Source organism: Colobus angolensis, unplaced genomic scaffold (assembly GCF_000951035.1).
Source record: "Colobus angolensis palliatus isolate OR3802 unplaced genomic scaffold, Cang.pa_1.0 Scaffold158, whole genome shotgun sequence".
Classification (NCBI taxonomy): domain Eukaryota; kingdom Metazoa; phylum Chordata; class Mammalia; order Primates; family Cercopithecidae; genus Colobus; species Colobus angolensis.
In genome coordinates, this window is record NW_012114688.1 from 841,240 (window position 1) to 860,582 (window position 19,343).

Consider the following 19,343-nt stretch of genomic DNA (forward strand, 5'->3'; position numbering starts at 1 on the left):
TGTGGTCCAGGGCTCACACCGGCTGCTCACAGGTCCCTGGAGATGGAAGGGCATGGGGAAAGAAGAGGGCCAATCTATATCCAAGGAGTTCAAGAATTCGAAATTCAACCTGACCTTTCAGGCTGTTATGGAGGAATATCTGTCAAAGTACAAGTAAAGGAGATAGCTCAATGTATATCTTTGTATATTTGGACTTACAGTTTGTGGCCCCACGTGTGTTAGAGGTGACCCTGGATTAGAGGGCAGAATAGAATTCTGGTAGCCAGGTGGGCACTCATACATTTTTTTTGGTTCAAATTTTCTCTCTTTACTGCTCAGATTTATATAGACTAAATTATGGAGGGAGCAATAAAGTGACGAGAGCCTGGGAATAAGCCATGAGTTTGAGTTCTAGCTCTGCCTTCACTTAGGTATAGTATTATAGACAATAAAACTATTTGGAATCTTTCCATTTTCTCTTCTGTAAAACAAAATAGTTGGAAAAGACTCAGCTCTTCAGTTTATTGATTGAATAATATTAGTAAACAACAGAACTACCTTTACAGGTGTATGCAGTCATTGTGCTAAGCTCTTTACCTCATTCTATAATCAATATTCACAGTAACCCTTTGAAATAGGTACTGTTATTATTCCTGCTTCACAGATGAGTAAAGTGAGGCATAGAAAGTTGAAATAACTTGCCTAAGGTAAATCATAGAGCCAGGATTCATACCCAGTTCATCTGACTTACCGTCAATGATCCCAATGAAGCATATAAAGATAGAAAAAAGTTTAGAGTTATTTAGTAATTCTTCTAAGGGGATTTTGGATTGGTTGGTGAGTGATCTTGTTCTTTCAACTGTGGCAAGCATTAGGGAGGCCTGGTTCAAATTTATATTCTGTAGCTACCATACTCACAGCCTCTAGGACAGCCATTAATTGCCCTAGGCTCAGTCTTCTTGCCTGGGAAGCAGTGTCTCCTAACATAGATAAGGGGAAAGAGCAATCACAATTATAGAAAATGGTTATAAAGTGCTCATAAAAATGCAATAATGGTATTAAACTAATCCATTTCCTATTGCAGATGAATTTGCTAACTTCAAGATCTGTTTCTTAAAATTCTCCAACATGGCCTAAGATAAGATAATAAAGGTTCGTTCAAAGGACTATAGACTACCCCCAAATTCCCTTTTTGCCTGCTTCTCAAAATAAAAAGGGAAATAGAGATAAGCTATTCTTATTTTTTTAATTTATATTATCATTCAAATGATTGGGGCAATTTCATTTTATGCCGCAACCTTTCCAAGGCATGGAACATGATCATAAAATAGAATTAATGCTTCAGTAATATGTAAGGAAAATTTTTGGAGGTAACATGTCCACTGTTTTTCTTGGGCTTTGTCTTCAAATAAAAATGAAACAGAAGATTAAGCTATTTATTCTTTGTCAATGTTTCAGTTACTCTTTCTATGACAAAATGGAGTTGTACTAGTGAGTATTAGTATTAGTGCAATTCAGTATTCCAAGTTCTAGTGTTCTCAAAACTTAACAAATCACAGAGTTTGAAGGTTATTTGGTGCTTTGTAAAAAGTTTGATTTGTAATCTGTTTTGTTTTATTTAAATAGTTCTTCCTTGGTTTTAACAGAACCATTTCCTTTACTCAATGGCAATCCATTTGACCCAGTCATTCTGCCTAACTCACTTGAAAGTCCCCAAGTGAGCAAGTCTCTAAAAAGCAAGCAGAAATGAAGTAAGAGGACATTGCCTTTGATTGTTTTACCTCTGGCTAGCTGATAAGAGGTCTGATAATAGTCTCAAAATCTGATACATAAATCATTTTAAGGTGACCATCTTTCTCCACATTAGGGAAAAAATAAGAGCTATGTTTAGATTGTCAAATGTAAATGTAGAACACTAGTCTTGAAAAATAGAATTCAACACATTAGCAGAATAAATATTTGGTCTCCATTTTTTGAAAATAATTCTTTCTCATCTTTTTAAAACTTTTTGGGTGTTTTTTTTTTTTTTTTTTTTAAATATGTCCCAGTCTAAAAGGCTCCTAGGTTCTATGCCATTGTTATCTATGAAAGAAAAACCAAGGTTGGAGCTTGCATTTGCATTATTCTTCCAAAACATTTTTCTTCTGAGTAAAAGTGTGCTCAACAAATAGAGATAGCTCAGACATCTGGAAGCCAGGACTTACTAAACAAGAAGATGCCAGGGCAAATTTGTGCCACAGTCAATAGGTTTCACACTCTTGAAGGCACAGTTGTCAATGTGCTTTCCTGAGCATCCTTTCCCTCTAGCATTTTTCAGGGACCTACCAGTCCCTCTCTGTCTTGCGCACTTGTACGTGATGTTTCCCTCAAGTGGTGCCAAACTGTTTAGTCTCTTGGATATTTCACTGTAACTTCCTTTGTTTGATTGACTTCAAAGTAGCCACGTGCTTCCACAAAGAAAGGACTGTTAAGTTATTTAGAAATGAAGAAGACAGTAAAACTCCTGTTTCTTTTGTTTCTGATTTGGGAAGTGCCTGATAATTTTTTCTTCTTATGGAGTAGATTTTAAAGCTATAAATCATGCCATTCTGTTCATCAGTCACTTTTTTCCTTCTGCTAATTACTTGCAATTTTAAAATGTATCACTTTTGAAATCTAGAGCCCCCAAAGATTGAAGTTTAGCAAATGTATTAAAATAAAATGTATCTTCATGGCTCAGTCACTTTCATCTTCTAATTTTTCTAGCTACTCAAAATAATTATAATTTTTAAATTAATTATTAAATACTTTACATGGCTGCCATCCCCTCACTCTTTGCTAACAGTGTAGTGCATAATGTTTTAACTGTAAGCAATTATAAAAATGAAATTTGAATACAGATACCAGGAAGTAAAAATGACTAAGCCAATTTTTAAATTTTAGATTTAGGATGAGAGGTATTGGCATTTGATATCTAAAAAGACAGATTTTAAGTAGTTGTTTTAGAAAGAAAACAGTAAAAAAAAATTATCATTAAATAAAAATATATTTCCAACTCAATTATATAGGCTATGCTAAAGCCAATCAGACAGGGCACAGTGAAGTACTAATTTGTCAACTATCTAATGTCTTTGGTCACTATTGATGATGCAATTTGATAAATCAAACCAAAAAAGATCTAAACATTTTCTTTCTAGTTATAGTTTTACATGATTACATTACACAAAGTCCTAGAACTTTAAGCCTAGAAGAGAGCCTTAAGTATTATTATCTATTTCTATTTGAAGTCATTTTATAGATGAGAAAATGAGGTAGCTTTTGCCACTAATAACAAGTGAGGATTAAAGTACCTAATGTACTCCAAATAACTTTGTAAAATATAAGGCACATTCTAAATGAAAAGTAATTTTATTATGGCATGGCTTCTCCAAAGTCTTAAGGTGAATTGGTGGGATTAAGGTATTAAAATATAGGTCTAATTATAAATCTGGCTTACTGTTCATCTTCAGCAAAAGGCTGGATATGATTGAGAAAGACATGGGACATTCTCTCTTTTGTTTATGTTGACTTTTAGACTTCTCATTCTTCATTTACATATCTTGTGTAAAAGGTATACATAAGTGTCTTAATAATTTCAAGTAAAGAACTAATTTAGTATACCTGAAAATTTAGTGATCAAAACATAGCAAGAACTAGTTGAAGTGAGTTACTTTAAATGCCCCTGGTTTTAATTTCAGAATTTTAAAAAAGCCTTAAACTTTTGAGGCTTTTGATTGTTGTTTGCTTTCTCACTAATTCCAATGCCAAAGTTTAGGTAGTAAAAATACCCTGTGGTTAGTGTAACTGCCCTTAACTTCTTTCTATTTCTTTCTTTCCTTTCTCTGAAACTGAAGATGATAAATTGGAAAGTTTTACCACTTGGATTGGTAAGCCTTGGGTTCTCTCTGCCACTTTGCAGAGCCGTTGGCATGGAAAGTTGAACTTGAGATGGTGATTCCAGTTTGACCCTCTCCCTACACCCTAGAATGTTTCCGCACAGTGAACCAAATTATGTAAAGCTCTCACAACCCAAATATAATCTCTTGACTCTTGAGTCATATTACCAAGATCCTAGTGGAGTTAGGTACAATGGTGTTGGTAGCTACCTATTGAGAAATAATATATAATATAAATGTAATTAATGCCTTGTAAATCATTTAAAGCAAATAAGTCTGATTCACAGCATATAGAAAGACATTTTTATGTATTTAGCTAACTTAAAATGAGTCTTAGTATGTGTAGACCCCTGAGTTAAGCTGATACTGCAAATATTTTGCCATAAAATTTGGATAAATAATAAACTATTAATGTAATTATTTAAATGTGGGGAAAATCAAGGGAAAATTACTCAGAGAATTGAGCATCTTGGGATAATATTTATTAAGGGAAATTATTCCTAGAAGATCCTTGACAGTCTAAAGTTAGCTCTTTTTTCCTCCATAATTTCTAATCATTATTTGTGTTACGAAGTAGAACAAAGTAAAAGAAAATTCCTTAGTATATAATGTAAGAAATGAAAAGAAAATTTCTAATTCTTAAGTGAATAAGAAAGCTTAGTGTTTTGGTTATTGGAATAAGATATAGAAAATGTGAATTAAAAAACTAAAATGAGGCCGGGCACAATGGCTCATGCCTGTAATCCCAGCACTTTGGGAAGCCAAGGTGGGCGAATCACTTGACGTCAGGAGTTTGAGACCAGCCTGGTCAACATGATGAAATCTTGTCTCTAATTAAAAAAAAAAAAAAAAAAAATTAGTTGGGCATGGTGGCACATGCTATAATTCCAGCTACTTGAGAGGCTGAGGCAGGAGAACCACTTGAAACTGGGAGGTGGAGGGCAGGAAGCCCAGATCACATCCACTGCACTCCAGCCTGGGCAACAAGAGCAAAACTCCGTCGCAAAAAAAAAAAAAAAAAAAAAAAAGCTAAAATGAGTCCGGGCCAGTGGTTCACGCCTGTAATCCCAGCACTTTGGGAGGCCTAAGAGGGTGAATCACTTGAGGCCAGGAGTTCAAGACCAGCCTGGCCAACACAGAGAAACCCTGTCTCTACTAAAAATACAAAAAATTAACTGGGCTCAGTGGCGCGTGCTTGTAGTTCCAGCTACTGGGTGGCTGAGGCATGAGAATCGCTTGAGCCCTGGAGGCAGAGGTTGTAGTGCACCAAGATCACACCACTGCACTTCTGCACTCCAGCCTGGGTGATGGGAGTGAAACCCTGTCAAAAAAAAAAACGGTAAAATGGAGATTTTACTGAGGGAAGATCCATTTAAGGGCTGGGAGAATCATTTGTGTATAAAAAGGAAAGGCACAGATTTTTTTTTTTTAAAGAGAGACTAAAATTTTTAGTAGCTCCTCTTGATGAAAACAGTGGACTTCCAACTTCCTCTCTACTCTTAATGTCAGAAAATCTATAGAAAATATGGCTTAAGAATATTATCATCACTTGAGAATAAAGAAACAGAGGGATTTACCCTCCATCTTCATATTTCATTGCCTAGAGAACTTCCCCTTGGCTCAAACATGTCATCAGATCAGACTTTGTGCTATGATTCTGCCTCTAGGACACTAAACTGTGGGGCTTTTTTTGGAACCCTGCCTTAGCTATTCTAACTTCCATAACATTTTCATAGACCATCCTCTTACCTATCTTATCAATTAATACCATAGCTAACATTTTAGTTATCTGGGATTTTATTTATGTCTGCTCAGATTGCAAGTGTTGAATGTTTTAGACTCCAATTTCCTTGCAGGATTCAGGCTAATACATGCCAAGGAGGCATGGATCTCTTTCTGTTTAATTGTAAAGATGGAAGTGAACAGCAAAGCAAGTTTTTGTCAGTTGGTGGTAGTTGATATTTGGTTTATTTTAAAAAGCTCTCTGCAGTTTTCTTGGTCATTTAAGACATTTGTTGACATGGCGACTTTTAATGGATTATCCTGCTTTTCAACAATGCTGGCAGGGTAATGACCTCACTGGTGGGCACAGAACAATAATAAAGATGGAGATTTTCTTTTAGTATCTTCAAAAAATTTAAAGTTATGAAACATTTTTAGACTATCCAGTTCAATGTGTAGTTCCAGTATACTTTTGTGTGATGGTGAGAAGCTAGGGACCTTCTAATGGGTCACTAATGAAATGGACTCCAACTCCCACTCTGGATCTCTCACTCATAATCCACAAGAATTAATTTAACCTGCCAGATGCTACCCATTTAGCAAGCTGAAAGGAAACAGTGCCCCCCCCATGCCTGTAGCCCTTGTCCATTGTGATTGCTATTACTGATTCCATTCTATAAGTGAGTAAGATGATTTAGATACATATATGTTTACTAATGCAATGGGTATGTTTTTCTTGGCCAGGCTCAGTATATTATTTGCATTCTTGTCAGGAAGAGCTACCACTGAATTTTTTCCTGCTATATTTTAACACTCAGGAACTGGTTGTGCAAAGTTTATTTGCATCTTTCTTGCATTGCATGGGAGCGTCCTTGAGAATATCTTATCAAGATTTGCTAGTTTTTTTTTAATATTTAAAAATCAGTATCATTTAATTTCAGAGAGTTTGCTTCAATTTATTGGAATTAATTTAAAATTCTTTTGTATTTATATTTTTTCTTTTACATATTTAAAGTGTTAAGATAAAGTCATTGCCTAATGCTGTCTGCCATAGTAAAATTTGCAAACTAAGAAAGGTCACATATTGCTTTTCAAGAAAGACTCTTTAGGGCCCTTAATACAGTGCTAAAAGAGAAGAACTTTGTCAAAAATAAACGAAAGTATGAACTCCTTGGTAAGAGTAGATTCTCTTTGTTTTAAAGAAGTTAAATACGTTGGGTTGAAATGAGCAAAATATGAGCTCCTTTTGGAAAGTTAAGAAAGGAGGAATAGAGATGAGGAAAAATTCAGAAATTTCCAATCACTGCTTCTCAAATCTAACCACATAATCCAGGACTTCATTTCCCAGAAAACTCTGCATCTGCCCAAGGGAACATTAGTTATGAGACAATGCAGAGATTTCTAAGGCCCATTTCTTCACTTAAAGTTTATTTGCTCTCAAAGCTTCTTGTGGTACCAAGATAGAGCATTAAATAGCATTATTATCTTTGAGTTATAGCTGTGTCTTATTTTTGTATTGTTAGTTCCAGTGTAGCATGGTAATAAAACATATTTGAAGTATCCGTTCCTGCACACACAGTGCTCTTACCTGTGTTCTCGTATGACACTCACCCTGAGGAAGGTCTTACTGTATCCCCATTTTCAGATATGAAACTGAGATTTGGGAAAGATAACCGATTTGTCCAAGTCCTTTACCTACTAAATGACAAGACGTAGAGTCAATCTTGTTCTATTTGCTCAAAAGTTGAATAATTTAAAAATAAAAGTTAAAGAGAAATCCACAATTTATTATATTCTCGTATAACTTGTTAACAAAACATATCATCATAGAATTTTAAAGCTAGAAGTCAACTAGGTCTTGTTTTTCAGACCTCAGTTTGGATATCGTCTCTTTAGAAAGACCTTCTTTTAGTACCCTAACTCAGCAGCTTGTTGGTTTTACAATTTACTATCACAATTTATAGTTTTTGGTTTTGATCATGGAACTTGGTTCTTACTTATATCTTTCATTAGACTGTAAAGTTACTGAAGACATGGATTGTGTCTACCATGTTCATTAGTGAAGCCCCAGCAGTTAGACTAGCTATAGGCACATGTTAGGCATCAGAATAAATTTCTTTTTATCAATTGCATGAGGTTCAGAAACTTAATTTAATTTGTCCATGACCAAGTGTTTGTTAGTGGTAAATTCATTAGAACCCTGGAATCCTGTTTCCTGCTGTGCTGCAATGGCTACTTGCAGGGGCCTGCCATGCCTAATTCCAGCTTTCTAATTGTTAGGTTGCATGAGAAACCCACATCTGGTTCCCAATGACTCCCCAAAGTACCCTGAAAAAAGGGAAAGCTTATTCCTACCCTTCTCCTTCATCCAAAGTCAGATAACAAAGAACAAAGTGGTCAGGGACAAATGCTTTCTTCCTGTGAGCAGAAATGTGAAGCATGGTTTTGGTTGGGGTTTTTGTTTGTTTGGCTGGTTTTTGGTTCAGTTTTGCAATATTTGGCTTACTATTCTCTCAAAAAGTCTGCATCCTGTGGACAAGAATCTAAGCCCTTCGGAGACTGGCAATGGCTATTCCACACCCTCTGGGGAGCCTATTTATGAGCACACATGTCTGTAACTCAGCCATTCTCCATATCTGTTGGAGAATAGCAGCCTAATTATCTGCCATCATTTGGTTTTCATTCCTGGCATATTGGTGACACTCCTCTTACCTCAGCCACATATTCAATTAATTCATATGTGTTACCACATTGATCTCAACTGTGAAAATCTGAGCAAAATGCATACTTGGTGCAGTTATCCTTATGTCAGGTAGTCTGTGGTCAGTCATAGCTTTTAATCAATAGATAAAAAGTTGTAAAGTGTCTTAATTTGAGAAAATTGGCTAAACCAAAGAAGCACGAATGGATAGTTACCAACAGTTGAATTTCTCCAAATAGACTCTTTTTTATGGTATGACTTAAACAGGCCATTTTGAGTTATGGTGCTTTTCATTTAACTTGCTTCATCTATCTTTCTGGCAATTCTGGTTTACACTCCTTAGACTGGTGAATAACCTAAATGTCAACCAGAGAGTCTGAACTTCTATGAGTAACTCATGTGTCACATAATCTATGTGACATAGTACTGCATCACACCTGCAGCAGCATGCTATGGGAATTCTGTAGTTAATTATATACACTGATGTCAACAATGAAAATAAGGTATTTAGGTATCAAAGAACCAACTGAAACTTCCACCCAAAATCAAATCCAAAGTGAGAAAGGTACCATGAGCTCAGATTATTTTGAAATTTACAGATAAAACCTAGCTTCAAGTACAAATCCTGTGGAAGAAAGAGCACACGCTAGGTCTCAGACACCTTGGCAACCACTTTACATATATTATTCCTAATCTTCCCATTTCAAAGATAGAAAATTCTAGTCTCTAAGAGACTCAGTGACTTGCTGTGTTTCTCAGACTAAGTTACAGTACATATTTTATTTCCAGATTCAGTTGAATCCTCAGATGCTCCTATATCATGCTATTATGATATTGGATTAGCTGCAGCTCACTGGTAAGGCAAACCTGCAACCAGCACCCCCTCTACTTCATGTTTGCAGAAGAAGCTGCCTCTATTAACCTTCCATGAACCCAGCAAACCTATACATCTTGAGGTGCCTTATTCAAAGCATTTCTCTGTCTCTTCTAAATTATGATAGCTAATAGCTATCATAAATAAAAGTGATAGCTAATAGCTAATAATAGCTAAAAATACATAACAAGCTTAACTACCTTTTTAATAGGATAAAATTACATAAGATATCACTGTCTATGAAATTTATGTCTGTTTTATAACTATGTTATGCAACTATTTTCATCTTCTATAGTTTTAGTTAATAGTTTATATGTGCAAACCTCCAATCTGTTACAGATTTTCCTCAATTTGCTGGTACATACTCTAGCTTAGGGATTACTGAAATATCAAAACAGATGATAACATATATGCTTTCACGGAAGAAAAGGATACATCTATGCAGCCCAAAGTTTTCATTTATTTTTTTGATAGGCCCTAGAGTTGATCTTGAAAATTGCCAGATTAGTAGGCTGTCCCAGCCCTGAGAAATCACTAGTCCAGAAGTGGCAATTCCCAAGGCAGGTATTGAAGCATTCCATTGTCTTTTACCTCAAGGGCTGTATGAAAGTCACTAGCTGAAATCAATACAATTAATAATAAACACAACGTGTTCTACATGGTGTTTTTAAGGGGTAGAGTAATAATCTCAAAAACAAACTATGGTAGGTTTTTGTAGCTGCAAAAACTGTTAGAAACTTTCATAAGGCAGGACTTAAAACAACCTAAGAGGTAGTATAGACTGAAAATGGAATTCACTTCTTAAAGAGAATCATGGCCAAAACATATGGGTTATGAAAAGAAAGTAGAATATTTGGGTGGTAGTTTCCCTGTTCTGTGTAACTACTTTCACGTCAGATATGAAGGTCCTAAAACATAGGTGTTATTTTTCACTGGTCAGGAAAGGACACTAGACTGGATGGTCTGTGGGTCTGATCCATGATAAGGCTTCCGATTGCTGAAAAATACTGTAAGTTGTAGAGCTTCTAGCTGTGAAATGTTTCCAAAGAAACCTTTGTCATCTACTTTGAAATCATATTAATGCCCTGTGGCCTTGGAATTGACTCTAGAAGCTTTCAGTTAAATATTAGCCATTATACCTGTACAGAAAAAATATAGAAAGGCTTATATGAAAAAACAAAAGAGTAACTGAATAATGTACTTTGATTCCTTGATTTTTCTCAGTTACTATGATGATTTTTGTCATCTGTTGAAAAAGATTTCTGCTAAATTTAATCATCAGACCATCATCTCAAATCTTCAAAGTTCCTTTTTTTTTGTCTTTCTCTATTAACAGACAAATTAAAAGGGAAGGATCAAGTGTATGAAATGAAATTGTGATGCTCCAGGAACAGTTTTAGGTCTTATGTTTCATTGGAAGAAAAGTCCTCTGTTAAAAAGAAAAGTTCAAAAAGTTTAAATTATCTAAAAATATAAAGTGTCCCTGAACCTAACGTATATAATGAGTGTATGGCCTGGAAATCCAATCTCTTCATAGGCGATTTGGATATGCAATATCAGGACTATACTTACAGTTAAAAAAAAAAAAAGATAAAGAAAACTCTTCTTTATCTGAAATTCAAATTTAACTCGGTGCCCCAAATTTTTATTTGCTAAACCTTATATATGTGGAAACATAATATAGTTTATAACTATTATATATATAGTTTAAAATGCATAGTGACTATATCAGTCTTTAGGTATAAATAGTTACAGTATCTTTTGTCAATTTGATTACATCACTACAGCAACTTTCAGAGTTGAGAGAATGTTGGATCATGAGAAATTGCTATAAACATTCTTATGGGAATCACTTTGGGTCTAGGAAACGTCAAATTTTTAGCATTCCAATAATATGTGTTATAGCATCTCTTGAGAAGTTTTCAGAAATTCTGAGAAAAATGGACAGCAGAAAAGGGTTAGATAGATAGGAAGAAATATCTAATAATTTGGAGAGCTGTTCAAGCCCTAATCTCAAGATATAGAGCTGCTATATTCAAATTTGTTTGATCTTTTGATATTTTTCAATTCTGTATGAAGGCATTAATGGGTTTTTCCTGCCTTGCCTTTTAATATGTCACTTGAGCAGATACTTGTCCTCTAACTAGCAAGTAGAATTGATTCTATTGTTGCTTCATCATAATTTTTGATGCAGAATAATAGTAGATATATTCATGCTTGTTTTTCGTTGGATACTTATTGATTACTACATCGCTGAGCATTTAAGGAAAGAATCACTCAATTCTAACATGTTTAGAAGAGTTTCTTTCTGATTTGGCACATGGACAGTGAGAATGACCTCACTGTGTTTGTTCCCTGGCACACCAAAGGTTTGCTGCAGATGTTAGCACAGCAGAACTTGTTTGCTAAGATGACCCATTATGGAACTCTAGCTGATTAAGCAGATATTAAAGGACAATTGCATGTCCATTATTACTTCTTTGACCATATTACCAACTCAACTCAATTGCGCTTGCTTTTCAAATAAGACCAACCTGTCAATAAAGAAACTGGACATCAAGTTTCATATGATTGGTAGAGATTACAGGGAAATGCAAAAAGGAGGGAAGAGATGAGACACACATTGTCAAATAATCTGAAATGTTAAGAATTGTGGAAATTGTAAGTTTCTTAAGGAGTTTTAGACAAAGTACACTATATCCCCCATTCTGTTTTTTTCTTTTTCATTTTAAACTTAGATTTGCTTTACTTCTTTTGGTCTTCATTTCTTCCCATGCAAAATTCCTGAAAGTCAAAAGGAAGATTAGAAGCTAGCCATTTTACCACTAAAGAAACTGAGCCCCAAGAAGTTAATTCAGCTTACCCAAGATTACATCTTTGGTTAGGGCCAAAGCTAAGACAGGGACAGACTCTGTTTACTTCATTTCTCACTAAACTGTATCACTACAGTTTAAACTTCTTTCTACCACTACTAGTATTCTGTGCCTTCAGGAGGAATTTTCAGTCCCTTCACTTTCCTGATGCCTGGGAATTCTTTTTAAGTTATGACTAACAACGTATAAAACATGAGTCAAAAGTTAGTCCCTAATAAAGTCATTGTGACTTTAATGACTTCGGCAGTTGTTTCATTCTGCAAAAACAGGAAGATCCCACACAATAAGGCGCCTGTCTCACAGCTGGGCTCCTGCGTAGACGGCCACCCACAAGAGTAACTAACTGCTGGGGGTGTCTTCCTCTCTTTGACACCTTTTTATTCTCTGTTCTTACAGTTTTCTCCTACTGACCTCATCCTGAGATTATCCAAGAGAGGAAGGTACCTGCTTTAGCTTTTCTTTGTTAGGGTGAAGAATAGTTTTAATCACTTAAGATTCACTCCTAAGTGATTTTCAGGTCACCCTCAACAGGCCTAAATTAGTCTTAGAAGGAGCTCTTTCATGGGCTTTATACTAGCTTCCTGTGTTATCACTCTTCTGGCTTGTTTTATTCTCAAAAACATAAAATCGCCAAATTTTAGATTTGAGAAGAGCCTGCAATCATTCCAGTTCGCTCCTCCTATGTGATTAGTTTAAGAACTCATTACCAAGATGGTGCCTATCTTGTCTGCAGATCTTTGCATAAAGCTCAAACTAATTCTCCCACAAGAAATATAGAAAAGTGAAGAAGTGTCCTATCACTTCAGAAGAAACTGGCTTGGACGAAATAATCTCTGTATGCAGTGTTGAAACTAAAGAAAAATTGAAGCCATCAAGCAAACAAAATGTTCCTATCAAGTGTAACTGAATTTTAGCTTTTATTACCTATTCTCTACTTTTAAAATAACTTTTCATTGTTAAAGGAACTTATTCCAAAAATCAGACAATTTTATAGAAAAGGTATATTCTAGGCAAATAATATTAAATCACTTACCTAGAAAATATACCTTCTTCCCTTTTCAAAAAATAGCTGCAATTTCTAGCAGTGTATGTGAATCTAGTGTTGGGCATAAGCTTAAGAAGGCATTGGAGGAATTTTTTATTACTAAGAGTTCATTCACAAACTTTGCTTGTCTGTGTTGAAAAGTGGCATTGGCCATTTCCTCTGGGGACATTATTTCTAGGTAGGCTGTAACAGGGTTTTCCTGTGAAGGCAGATTCTTAGGGAAAATAGTATCTGTGTGCATGAGATGGTAGACACACATTTATCTTTAAAATAAATGTTCCTGTTTGTGAATTTCTCTACTGCATTTAATAAAGTAAATAATGCCCATTTCCTTTCAATCCAGTAACTCCTTGGGACACAGTTTTACCCAGGAGCTATTTTACCTTTGAGTCTGGATGAAACATGTAACTTAATAGACTCCAAAAGTCTTACACTATAAAACTCTGAGGGATGATAAATGCTTCCCTTCCTTTGTTATGGTCTGAAGCATTTTCAATCTGAGTTGTTTTCCTCAGTCATGTAGAGGGAGTTTTGTTTTCTGGGAAGTCTTGGTTGCTGGTAAATAATGTGTCCAAACTATTAGGAGAAGGGTAGGAGAAGGCAGCCACAAAATTTATCATACAAGTATGAAAAGTTAGGGTTGAAAGGCTGAGATCCTAAAATCATGCATCATTTTCATTTTACACATGAGAGGTGATGTAACTACACAGGAGAGTGAGAGCCGAGAATGAAAAGTCAAGATTCGTCTACTACATAGTGGCTGCCCCTGGCTCAACAGAAACACTCCCATGTGGGAGTCAGTTGCTGAAAACCCAACTAAGCCTAGCTCCTCAACTGTCTCCTCAGGCTTCACTTCAAACATAATTCATATCTATTCTATTTCTTAATGTGTCTCATCACACAGTTAAACGCTAGTCATACTAACTCGACTCTACATATACTAGAATGTAAAAGATACCCTTCCACCCCGCGCTGTCTGCTCCTTGAAGGCCATGTCTGCCTTTCTTAGTTTGTACAGAGCCCAACATAAATGGGCCCTTCATACGTGCTTTTTGATGAGAGCAATGATTGCCTTCATGTCAGTGTGGTTGGGCCCTCCCTTGTGGAGGAGGAAAACCAACAGTTGTTGCTAAGCAACATTTAAAGGACTAGGTTAGTTTCTGACACTAAGTGACCTCCATTTGCATGCTTCGCCATGTTGTGTGTGTTTTTTTTTTTTTTTTTTTTTTGAGACGGAGTCTCGCTCTGTCGCCCAGGCTGGAGTGCAGTGGCCGGATCTCAGCTCACTGCAAGCTCCGCCTCCCGGGTTTACGCCATTCTCCTGCCTCAGCCTCCCGAGCAGCGGGGACTACAGGCGCCCGCCACCTCGCGCCGGGCGCGGTGGCTCAAGCCTGTAATCCCAGCACTTTGGGAGGCCGAGACGGGCGGATCACAAGGTCAGGAGATCGAGACCATCCTGGCTAACCCGGTGAAACCCCCTCTCTACTAAAAAAATACAAAAAACATGTTGTGTGTTTTATGGTTGCCTTAAGATGACTTTGTTTTTTGGTGGCATCGCTATATGCCCTTAGCAAAAGGCTCCTAGGAGAACTAGTTTAGGCCTGGAAAGGAGGAAGGTGATATTCATCTGTTAATGACTTAGATAAGTACGCTGATCCTTTCAGTAAACTATGAGGGAAAGGTGAGGAGTTTGGTTTATTTCCAGCCCTGCAGCTGAGAGCCATCTCCCTGATCCCATATTGAAAGTGATTGACAATGTATCCCAATAGGGCCCTGTGGCAATGGGAGGCTATAGGAAGAAAATAAACAGAGAAGTCTTTCCTCTTATAGCTTTTTATGATTCAATTTCTACCTGCTCCTATCTTCTGAGCAGAGATTCTGATATAGCTGATAAAGAACTGGCCCTACCCTCTCCAGACTGTTTGCTGTTGTGGTTAAACAACGTGTCCTAATATATCTATTCCTACTAGAATGAAAGCTGATTAAAAGCATGAAAAGACTTTTTGTTTGTTCCTTTGTTTTTTTCACTGCTATATCATCACTCTTTTCCCTGGTCATTTTAGGTATTCAATAAATGGTTGACAAATAAGTGAAAAAAAAAGGGGGATTATTGAACTAATACCAACCTGATTGACTCTAAAACATTCCTAAGTGTTTCAGAGAGACTAAAGAAGCCAAAATGAGACAATTGTTTGAAAGTTATATTTGTCTAAGTCTAGTGCAGAGAAAATTATGGAAGAAATCATCTGTCTCTAAGCTTTTTACATGATATTTTTACAATGATTCAAGTAAAGTGTACTTCCTTGCCAAAATTCAGCTTATTGGTCAGAGCAATAAACTTGTCTTCTTCAGCTTCTGAGTCTTCAGCCTGAGTACCTGTCTTTTAAGGATTTAAGATGAGAGGCCATTGTGACTGAGCAGTTGTGTCTTTAAAACTAAATAATTTGGAAGTCATGCGATTCACAGATTCACCTGGGGTGCAAAATTGCACAGAGGTTCAATAAGTAAAATACGCTAGCTGAGATGATTGATTCAGAGATGCCTGGTTACTAACATATTGTATCATGGGAAACACACCCACATACACAAGTAGGGTTACCCAAAAAGAGGGTGATTGGACATCTTTGAGAACAATGCATGGTGCAGTGAGCCAGCAGGCAGAAATACTGACTTGCATTGGCTTCACCTCCAAAAACCAGGCCTCCTAGGCACAGGCCATGGCGTAACCCCGGACTCGGATACTTGAAATAAAGCTATTGTTGGATGCTGATGCTCATTTGAAAGGGGAATGCCTCACAGGAAAAAAAGCCAATTGCAAGTTGGGGTTGTTGCCGTGGTGCTTTGCTACTCCTTCAACTTGCTATAAATGAAATTATGGGAGTACAGGGGTAGGATAACAGAGGGGAGAGATGAGGAGGGAAATGGGATGAGCCTGGGGCAGGGAATCCCACTGCAGTAAAGCTCTAGTGTTTCCCCTTGCCTGTACTCTAATGTTGACAAGGAGAAGGGAGGGGCTGGGAAGAAGGGAGAGAGAAACATGCAGGGAAGAAATGACTTTCTCAACATGCCCTGGATGGCTAAAATAAAATTAATTTAAATCCTCAGATTTCTAATGTGAGTTAGAAGAGGTAACACTAAATCTCAAACAATTCACCATTCTTTCAGTTATGACTGTTCATATTTCCTAACACACTCTGTATCCTAAATGGAAAGGTTAAAAGAGTTTAATACATTTGTCTAATGCAATCTAATATGCATATCAATGAGCTAATGGAGGGCAGAAACTTACATGCTGCATAGGAAGTACTTTTCAAATGAAATAAATTAATTCTATTCCCATTCATTTTACTATGAAAAGAGGCTAAATGCATTGGCACACGCTTGGTGTGCAACAAATAATCCTCCAAAAAGCTAGTTCACAAAAATTATTGTGTACCGGCAGCCTAGTCTGAAAACAGCCATGGTCCTAACCTTTTTTAAATGCTTGTTTAAATGTTCAGAAAGTCGATTAATCAAATGCATCATCACTTTGATCCATTAGAGCAGCTGGATTTTTGTGCAGAGGCTGCATCTGCAGAATTCTGGTCTGCAGTGGAGAGAGAGGGTTAAGGAACACCTAGTTGAAATGGGGGAGGGTACCGACTTCAGATTTACTTAAATATTCATGGGGCTTCCTCCATTTTAATCTTCTCCTTTTTAAAAGATGGCTGTGTTTCCTAGTCTGGGAACTCCTCAGGAAAGAAGAATTGCTTCTTCCTTGCAGAGTTTGGCTGAGTAGGACTAATGTAGAAGAGTGGAAACCCCTTCGGCCACCAGGACTATTCATAATTCATAAGTGCTTCAAACCAGCCAGCTGAATACATTTGGACAGGCTCTTGCTCCTTCGTACAATTCCTGATTTCATTGCTCTCTTCTGCCAGGAAATAAGCAGGGAGCATAGGCTTCTTGCAAGAATGGAGTGCGAAGATGGGCTTTGTTTGGCTTAGGAAATGCCACACATCTTGGAGGTTTTGTCTTTTCTAAGTTTCGATTATTTTATCACTGGATCTGCAGGGCTTTCCTGATCCTTTCGGGATTGCTTTCTCAGAACCGTGAATTCTTTCAAAGGGATTTGTGGATTGTGGCAAAGAGAGCATTCCAAAATGCCTGAGGCAAATTATTTGTTATCTGTATCTTGGGGTTACATCAAGGTGGGTTAATTTGACTGTGTTCTGTGTCTTTGATAAAATGTGAAACATATCTCTCTCTGTGTGTGTGTGTGTGTGTGTGTGTGTGTGTGTTTTGTGAAGTAGAGGACATCTGTAATGATTTAATTTGTGTGTTCATTTAACCCACTGGGACCTCTTATTTTGAAATAAGAGCATGTTATATTACATTTTATTTAAGTGTACTGTGCTGTGTTTTAACCCTATTCTTTTTACTCAATTCTGTTTTTTAAAAGATGCTTCTTTTTTTTTTCCCCCTTAAACTTTTCACATATAATCTCCTGTCACCAAATAGGTTATTAAATTATATTTTAGAGGTAATTTCAGACAAATGTATTTTTAAAAGTAGTTACAGTTTCAAGTGGAATTATCTTGACATCTATTAAAATTCCTTTTCCTAGGTTTACATCTTCAAAAGTAATCAGTTGTTAATTCTAAGAAATCTTACGAAAACGTCTTTTCCAAAAGTGACGTTGGAATAATTTCAAATTGAAGAGATATGTTTTGTAGAAACAGTACTATTTATCTAATGGTATCTGCTCATCCAACCTCTTGATTCCTGGACAGTAGAGCTGGAAACATTTAAAGTGAACATTTGCTCTTTTGAAAATGGTTAATGCATTTTTGTTCTTTATAAACAGTTCAAAAGAATGCTGAACCGGGAGCTGACACACCTCTCAGAGATGAGCCGGTCAGGGAACCAGGTGTCTGAATACATTTCAAATACTTTCTTAGGTAAGATAATAACTGGGAAAAACTTGTTTTATAACTGGGGTTTTCAGAATTAATTTCTACAATCTATCAAGGACATCCCCATGTGAATTTGGGATGGAGTTGAGTCATATAAAAATCCATTTAAAATAATAACTAAGGCCAGTCTTCAAAAGAAAAAAAAAAAAAGCAGAAAGATCATGTTTTTGAAAAATAGAATTAAAATACCCATCCAAGACAGAGGGTTATTATGGGCTAACTGTATTTAAACGGCCCTCAGCCCCACCTTGTCTGCCTGCCCACTTTCATCTTTGCTAAGACCTCTGAAGTAATGAGGGAAATCCAATCACCCAAGCCCTAGAGACAGCTCCATTGGCTCCTCTGACATGGTAGCCTTTCAATTCCTTCAATAACTGAGCTTTGAGCAAAAGGTTTCCTCTATGATGTTTTGTAGGGGATATGCTTAAGGAATAATTCCATGGTGATTTGGTCCGTGAGAATAAGCATTGGGAATAATTTGACTATTGCTTTGCTAAGTTATTTATTAAAGATAAATGGATGGTATGGGGGAGAATTTTAATATTATCTTAAGGATTTCGTATTCTGCAAGTAGCCTCATTCTCTTCCCCATCTGATGCTTTATCCATTATTCTCTGTTGTTACATTACTGGTATTTAACACATGATACTGACCAAAAAGGATTGCATGAATGGTCCTCAACTATTGTCATGCATGTTATTTGATTATTTGGGATTTTTGAATTCAGTCTTAAAGGCAACTTTTGTATAATGAACCTATTTGGACTATTTTGATTTAAGAAGTCCTACATAATCTGCAGATCTGTACATCAGAGTAAATGGATAGCATTTAGATTCTGATTTTGTTGACTTTAAATTGCTGCTGAATTATGCTTGCTTATTAAACCTCATTTTCCAGGGAAGTGACCCACTCTCACAGCTGAACATTTCATCCTCTCTTCTTTTTTGGAATAGTCATATAGCATTAAATCAATGAGCATTTTCCTTGACCTGTGGGAATGCAGAAGACAAGAGTAGAGATTCGGGAACCTCCTCCTAGATTTCAGAGGATCTATGGAAATGCCTGTGTATATGTGCATATTTTCTTTAGCCAGTCTATCATTGATGGGCATTTAGGTTGATTCCATGTCTTTACTATCCTGAATAGTGTTGCAATGAACATAAGTGTGCATGTGCCTTATTGAAACAAATACCTCTTCTGGTTTTATTTCTAAGATCAATCCTATTTCTCTAACACCAAAGCAGTTCTTGCTATCAGCAGATCAATCAGCCTTCTCTTTA

General features: G+C 36.5%; 1 protein-coding gene across 6 annotated transcripts in view; it reads left to right on the forward strand.

The window, feature by feature from the left end:
- The window catches only part of PDE4B (phosphodiesterase 4B, cAMP-specific), a 621,546-nt gene that overhangs the window by 584,491 nt on the left and 17,712 nt on the right, over positions 1 to 19,343 (forward strand). For 5 of the 6 annotated variants that reach the window (XM_011936840.1, XM_011936844.1, XM_011936841.1 and 2 more), the window contains one exon: positions 17,955 to 18,048. In XM_011936840.1, the coding sequence (XP_011792230.1) occupies positions 17,955 to 18,048 (94 nt within the window). Of the gene's footprint in view, positions 1 to 16,782; positions 17,299 to 17,954; positions 18,049 to 19,343 lie in introns of those variants that run through there. The other variant, XM_011936845.1, reaches the window with a different exon arrangement.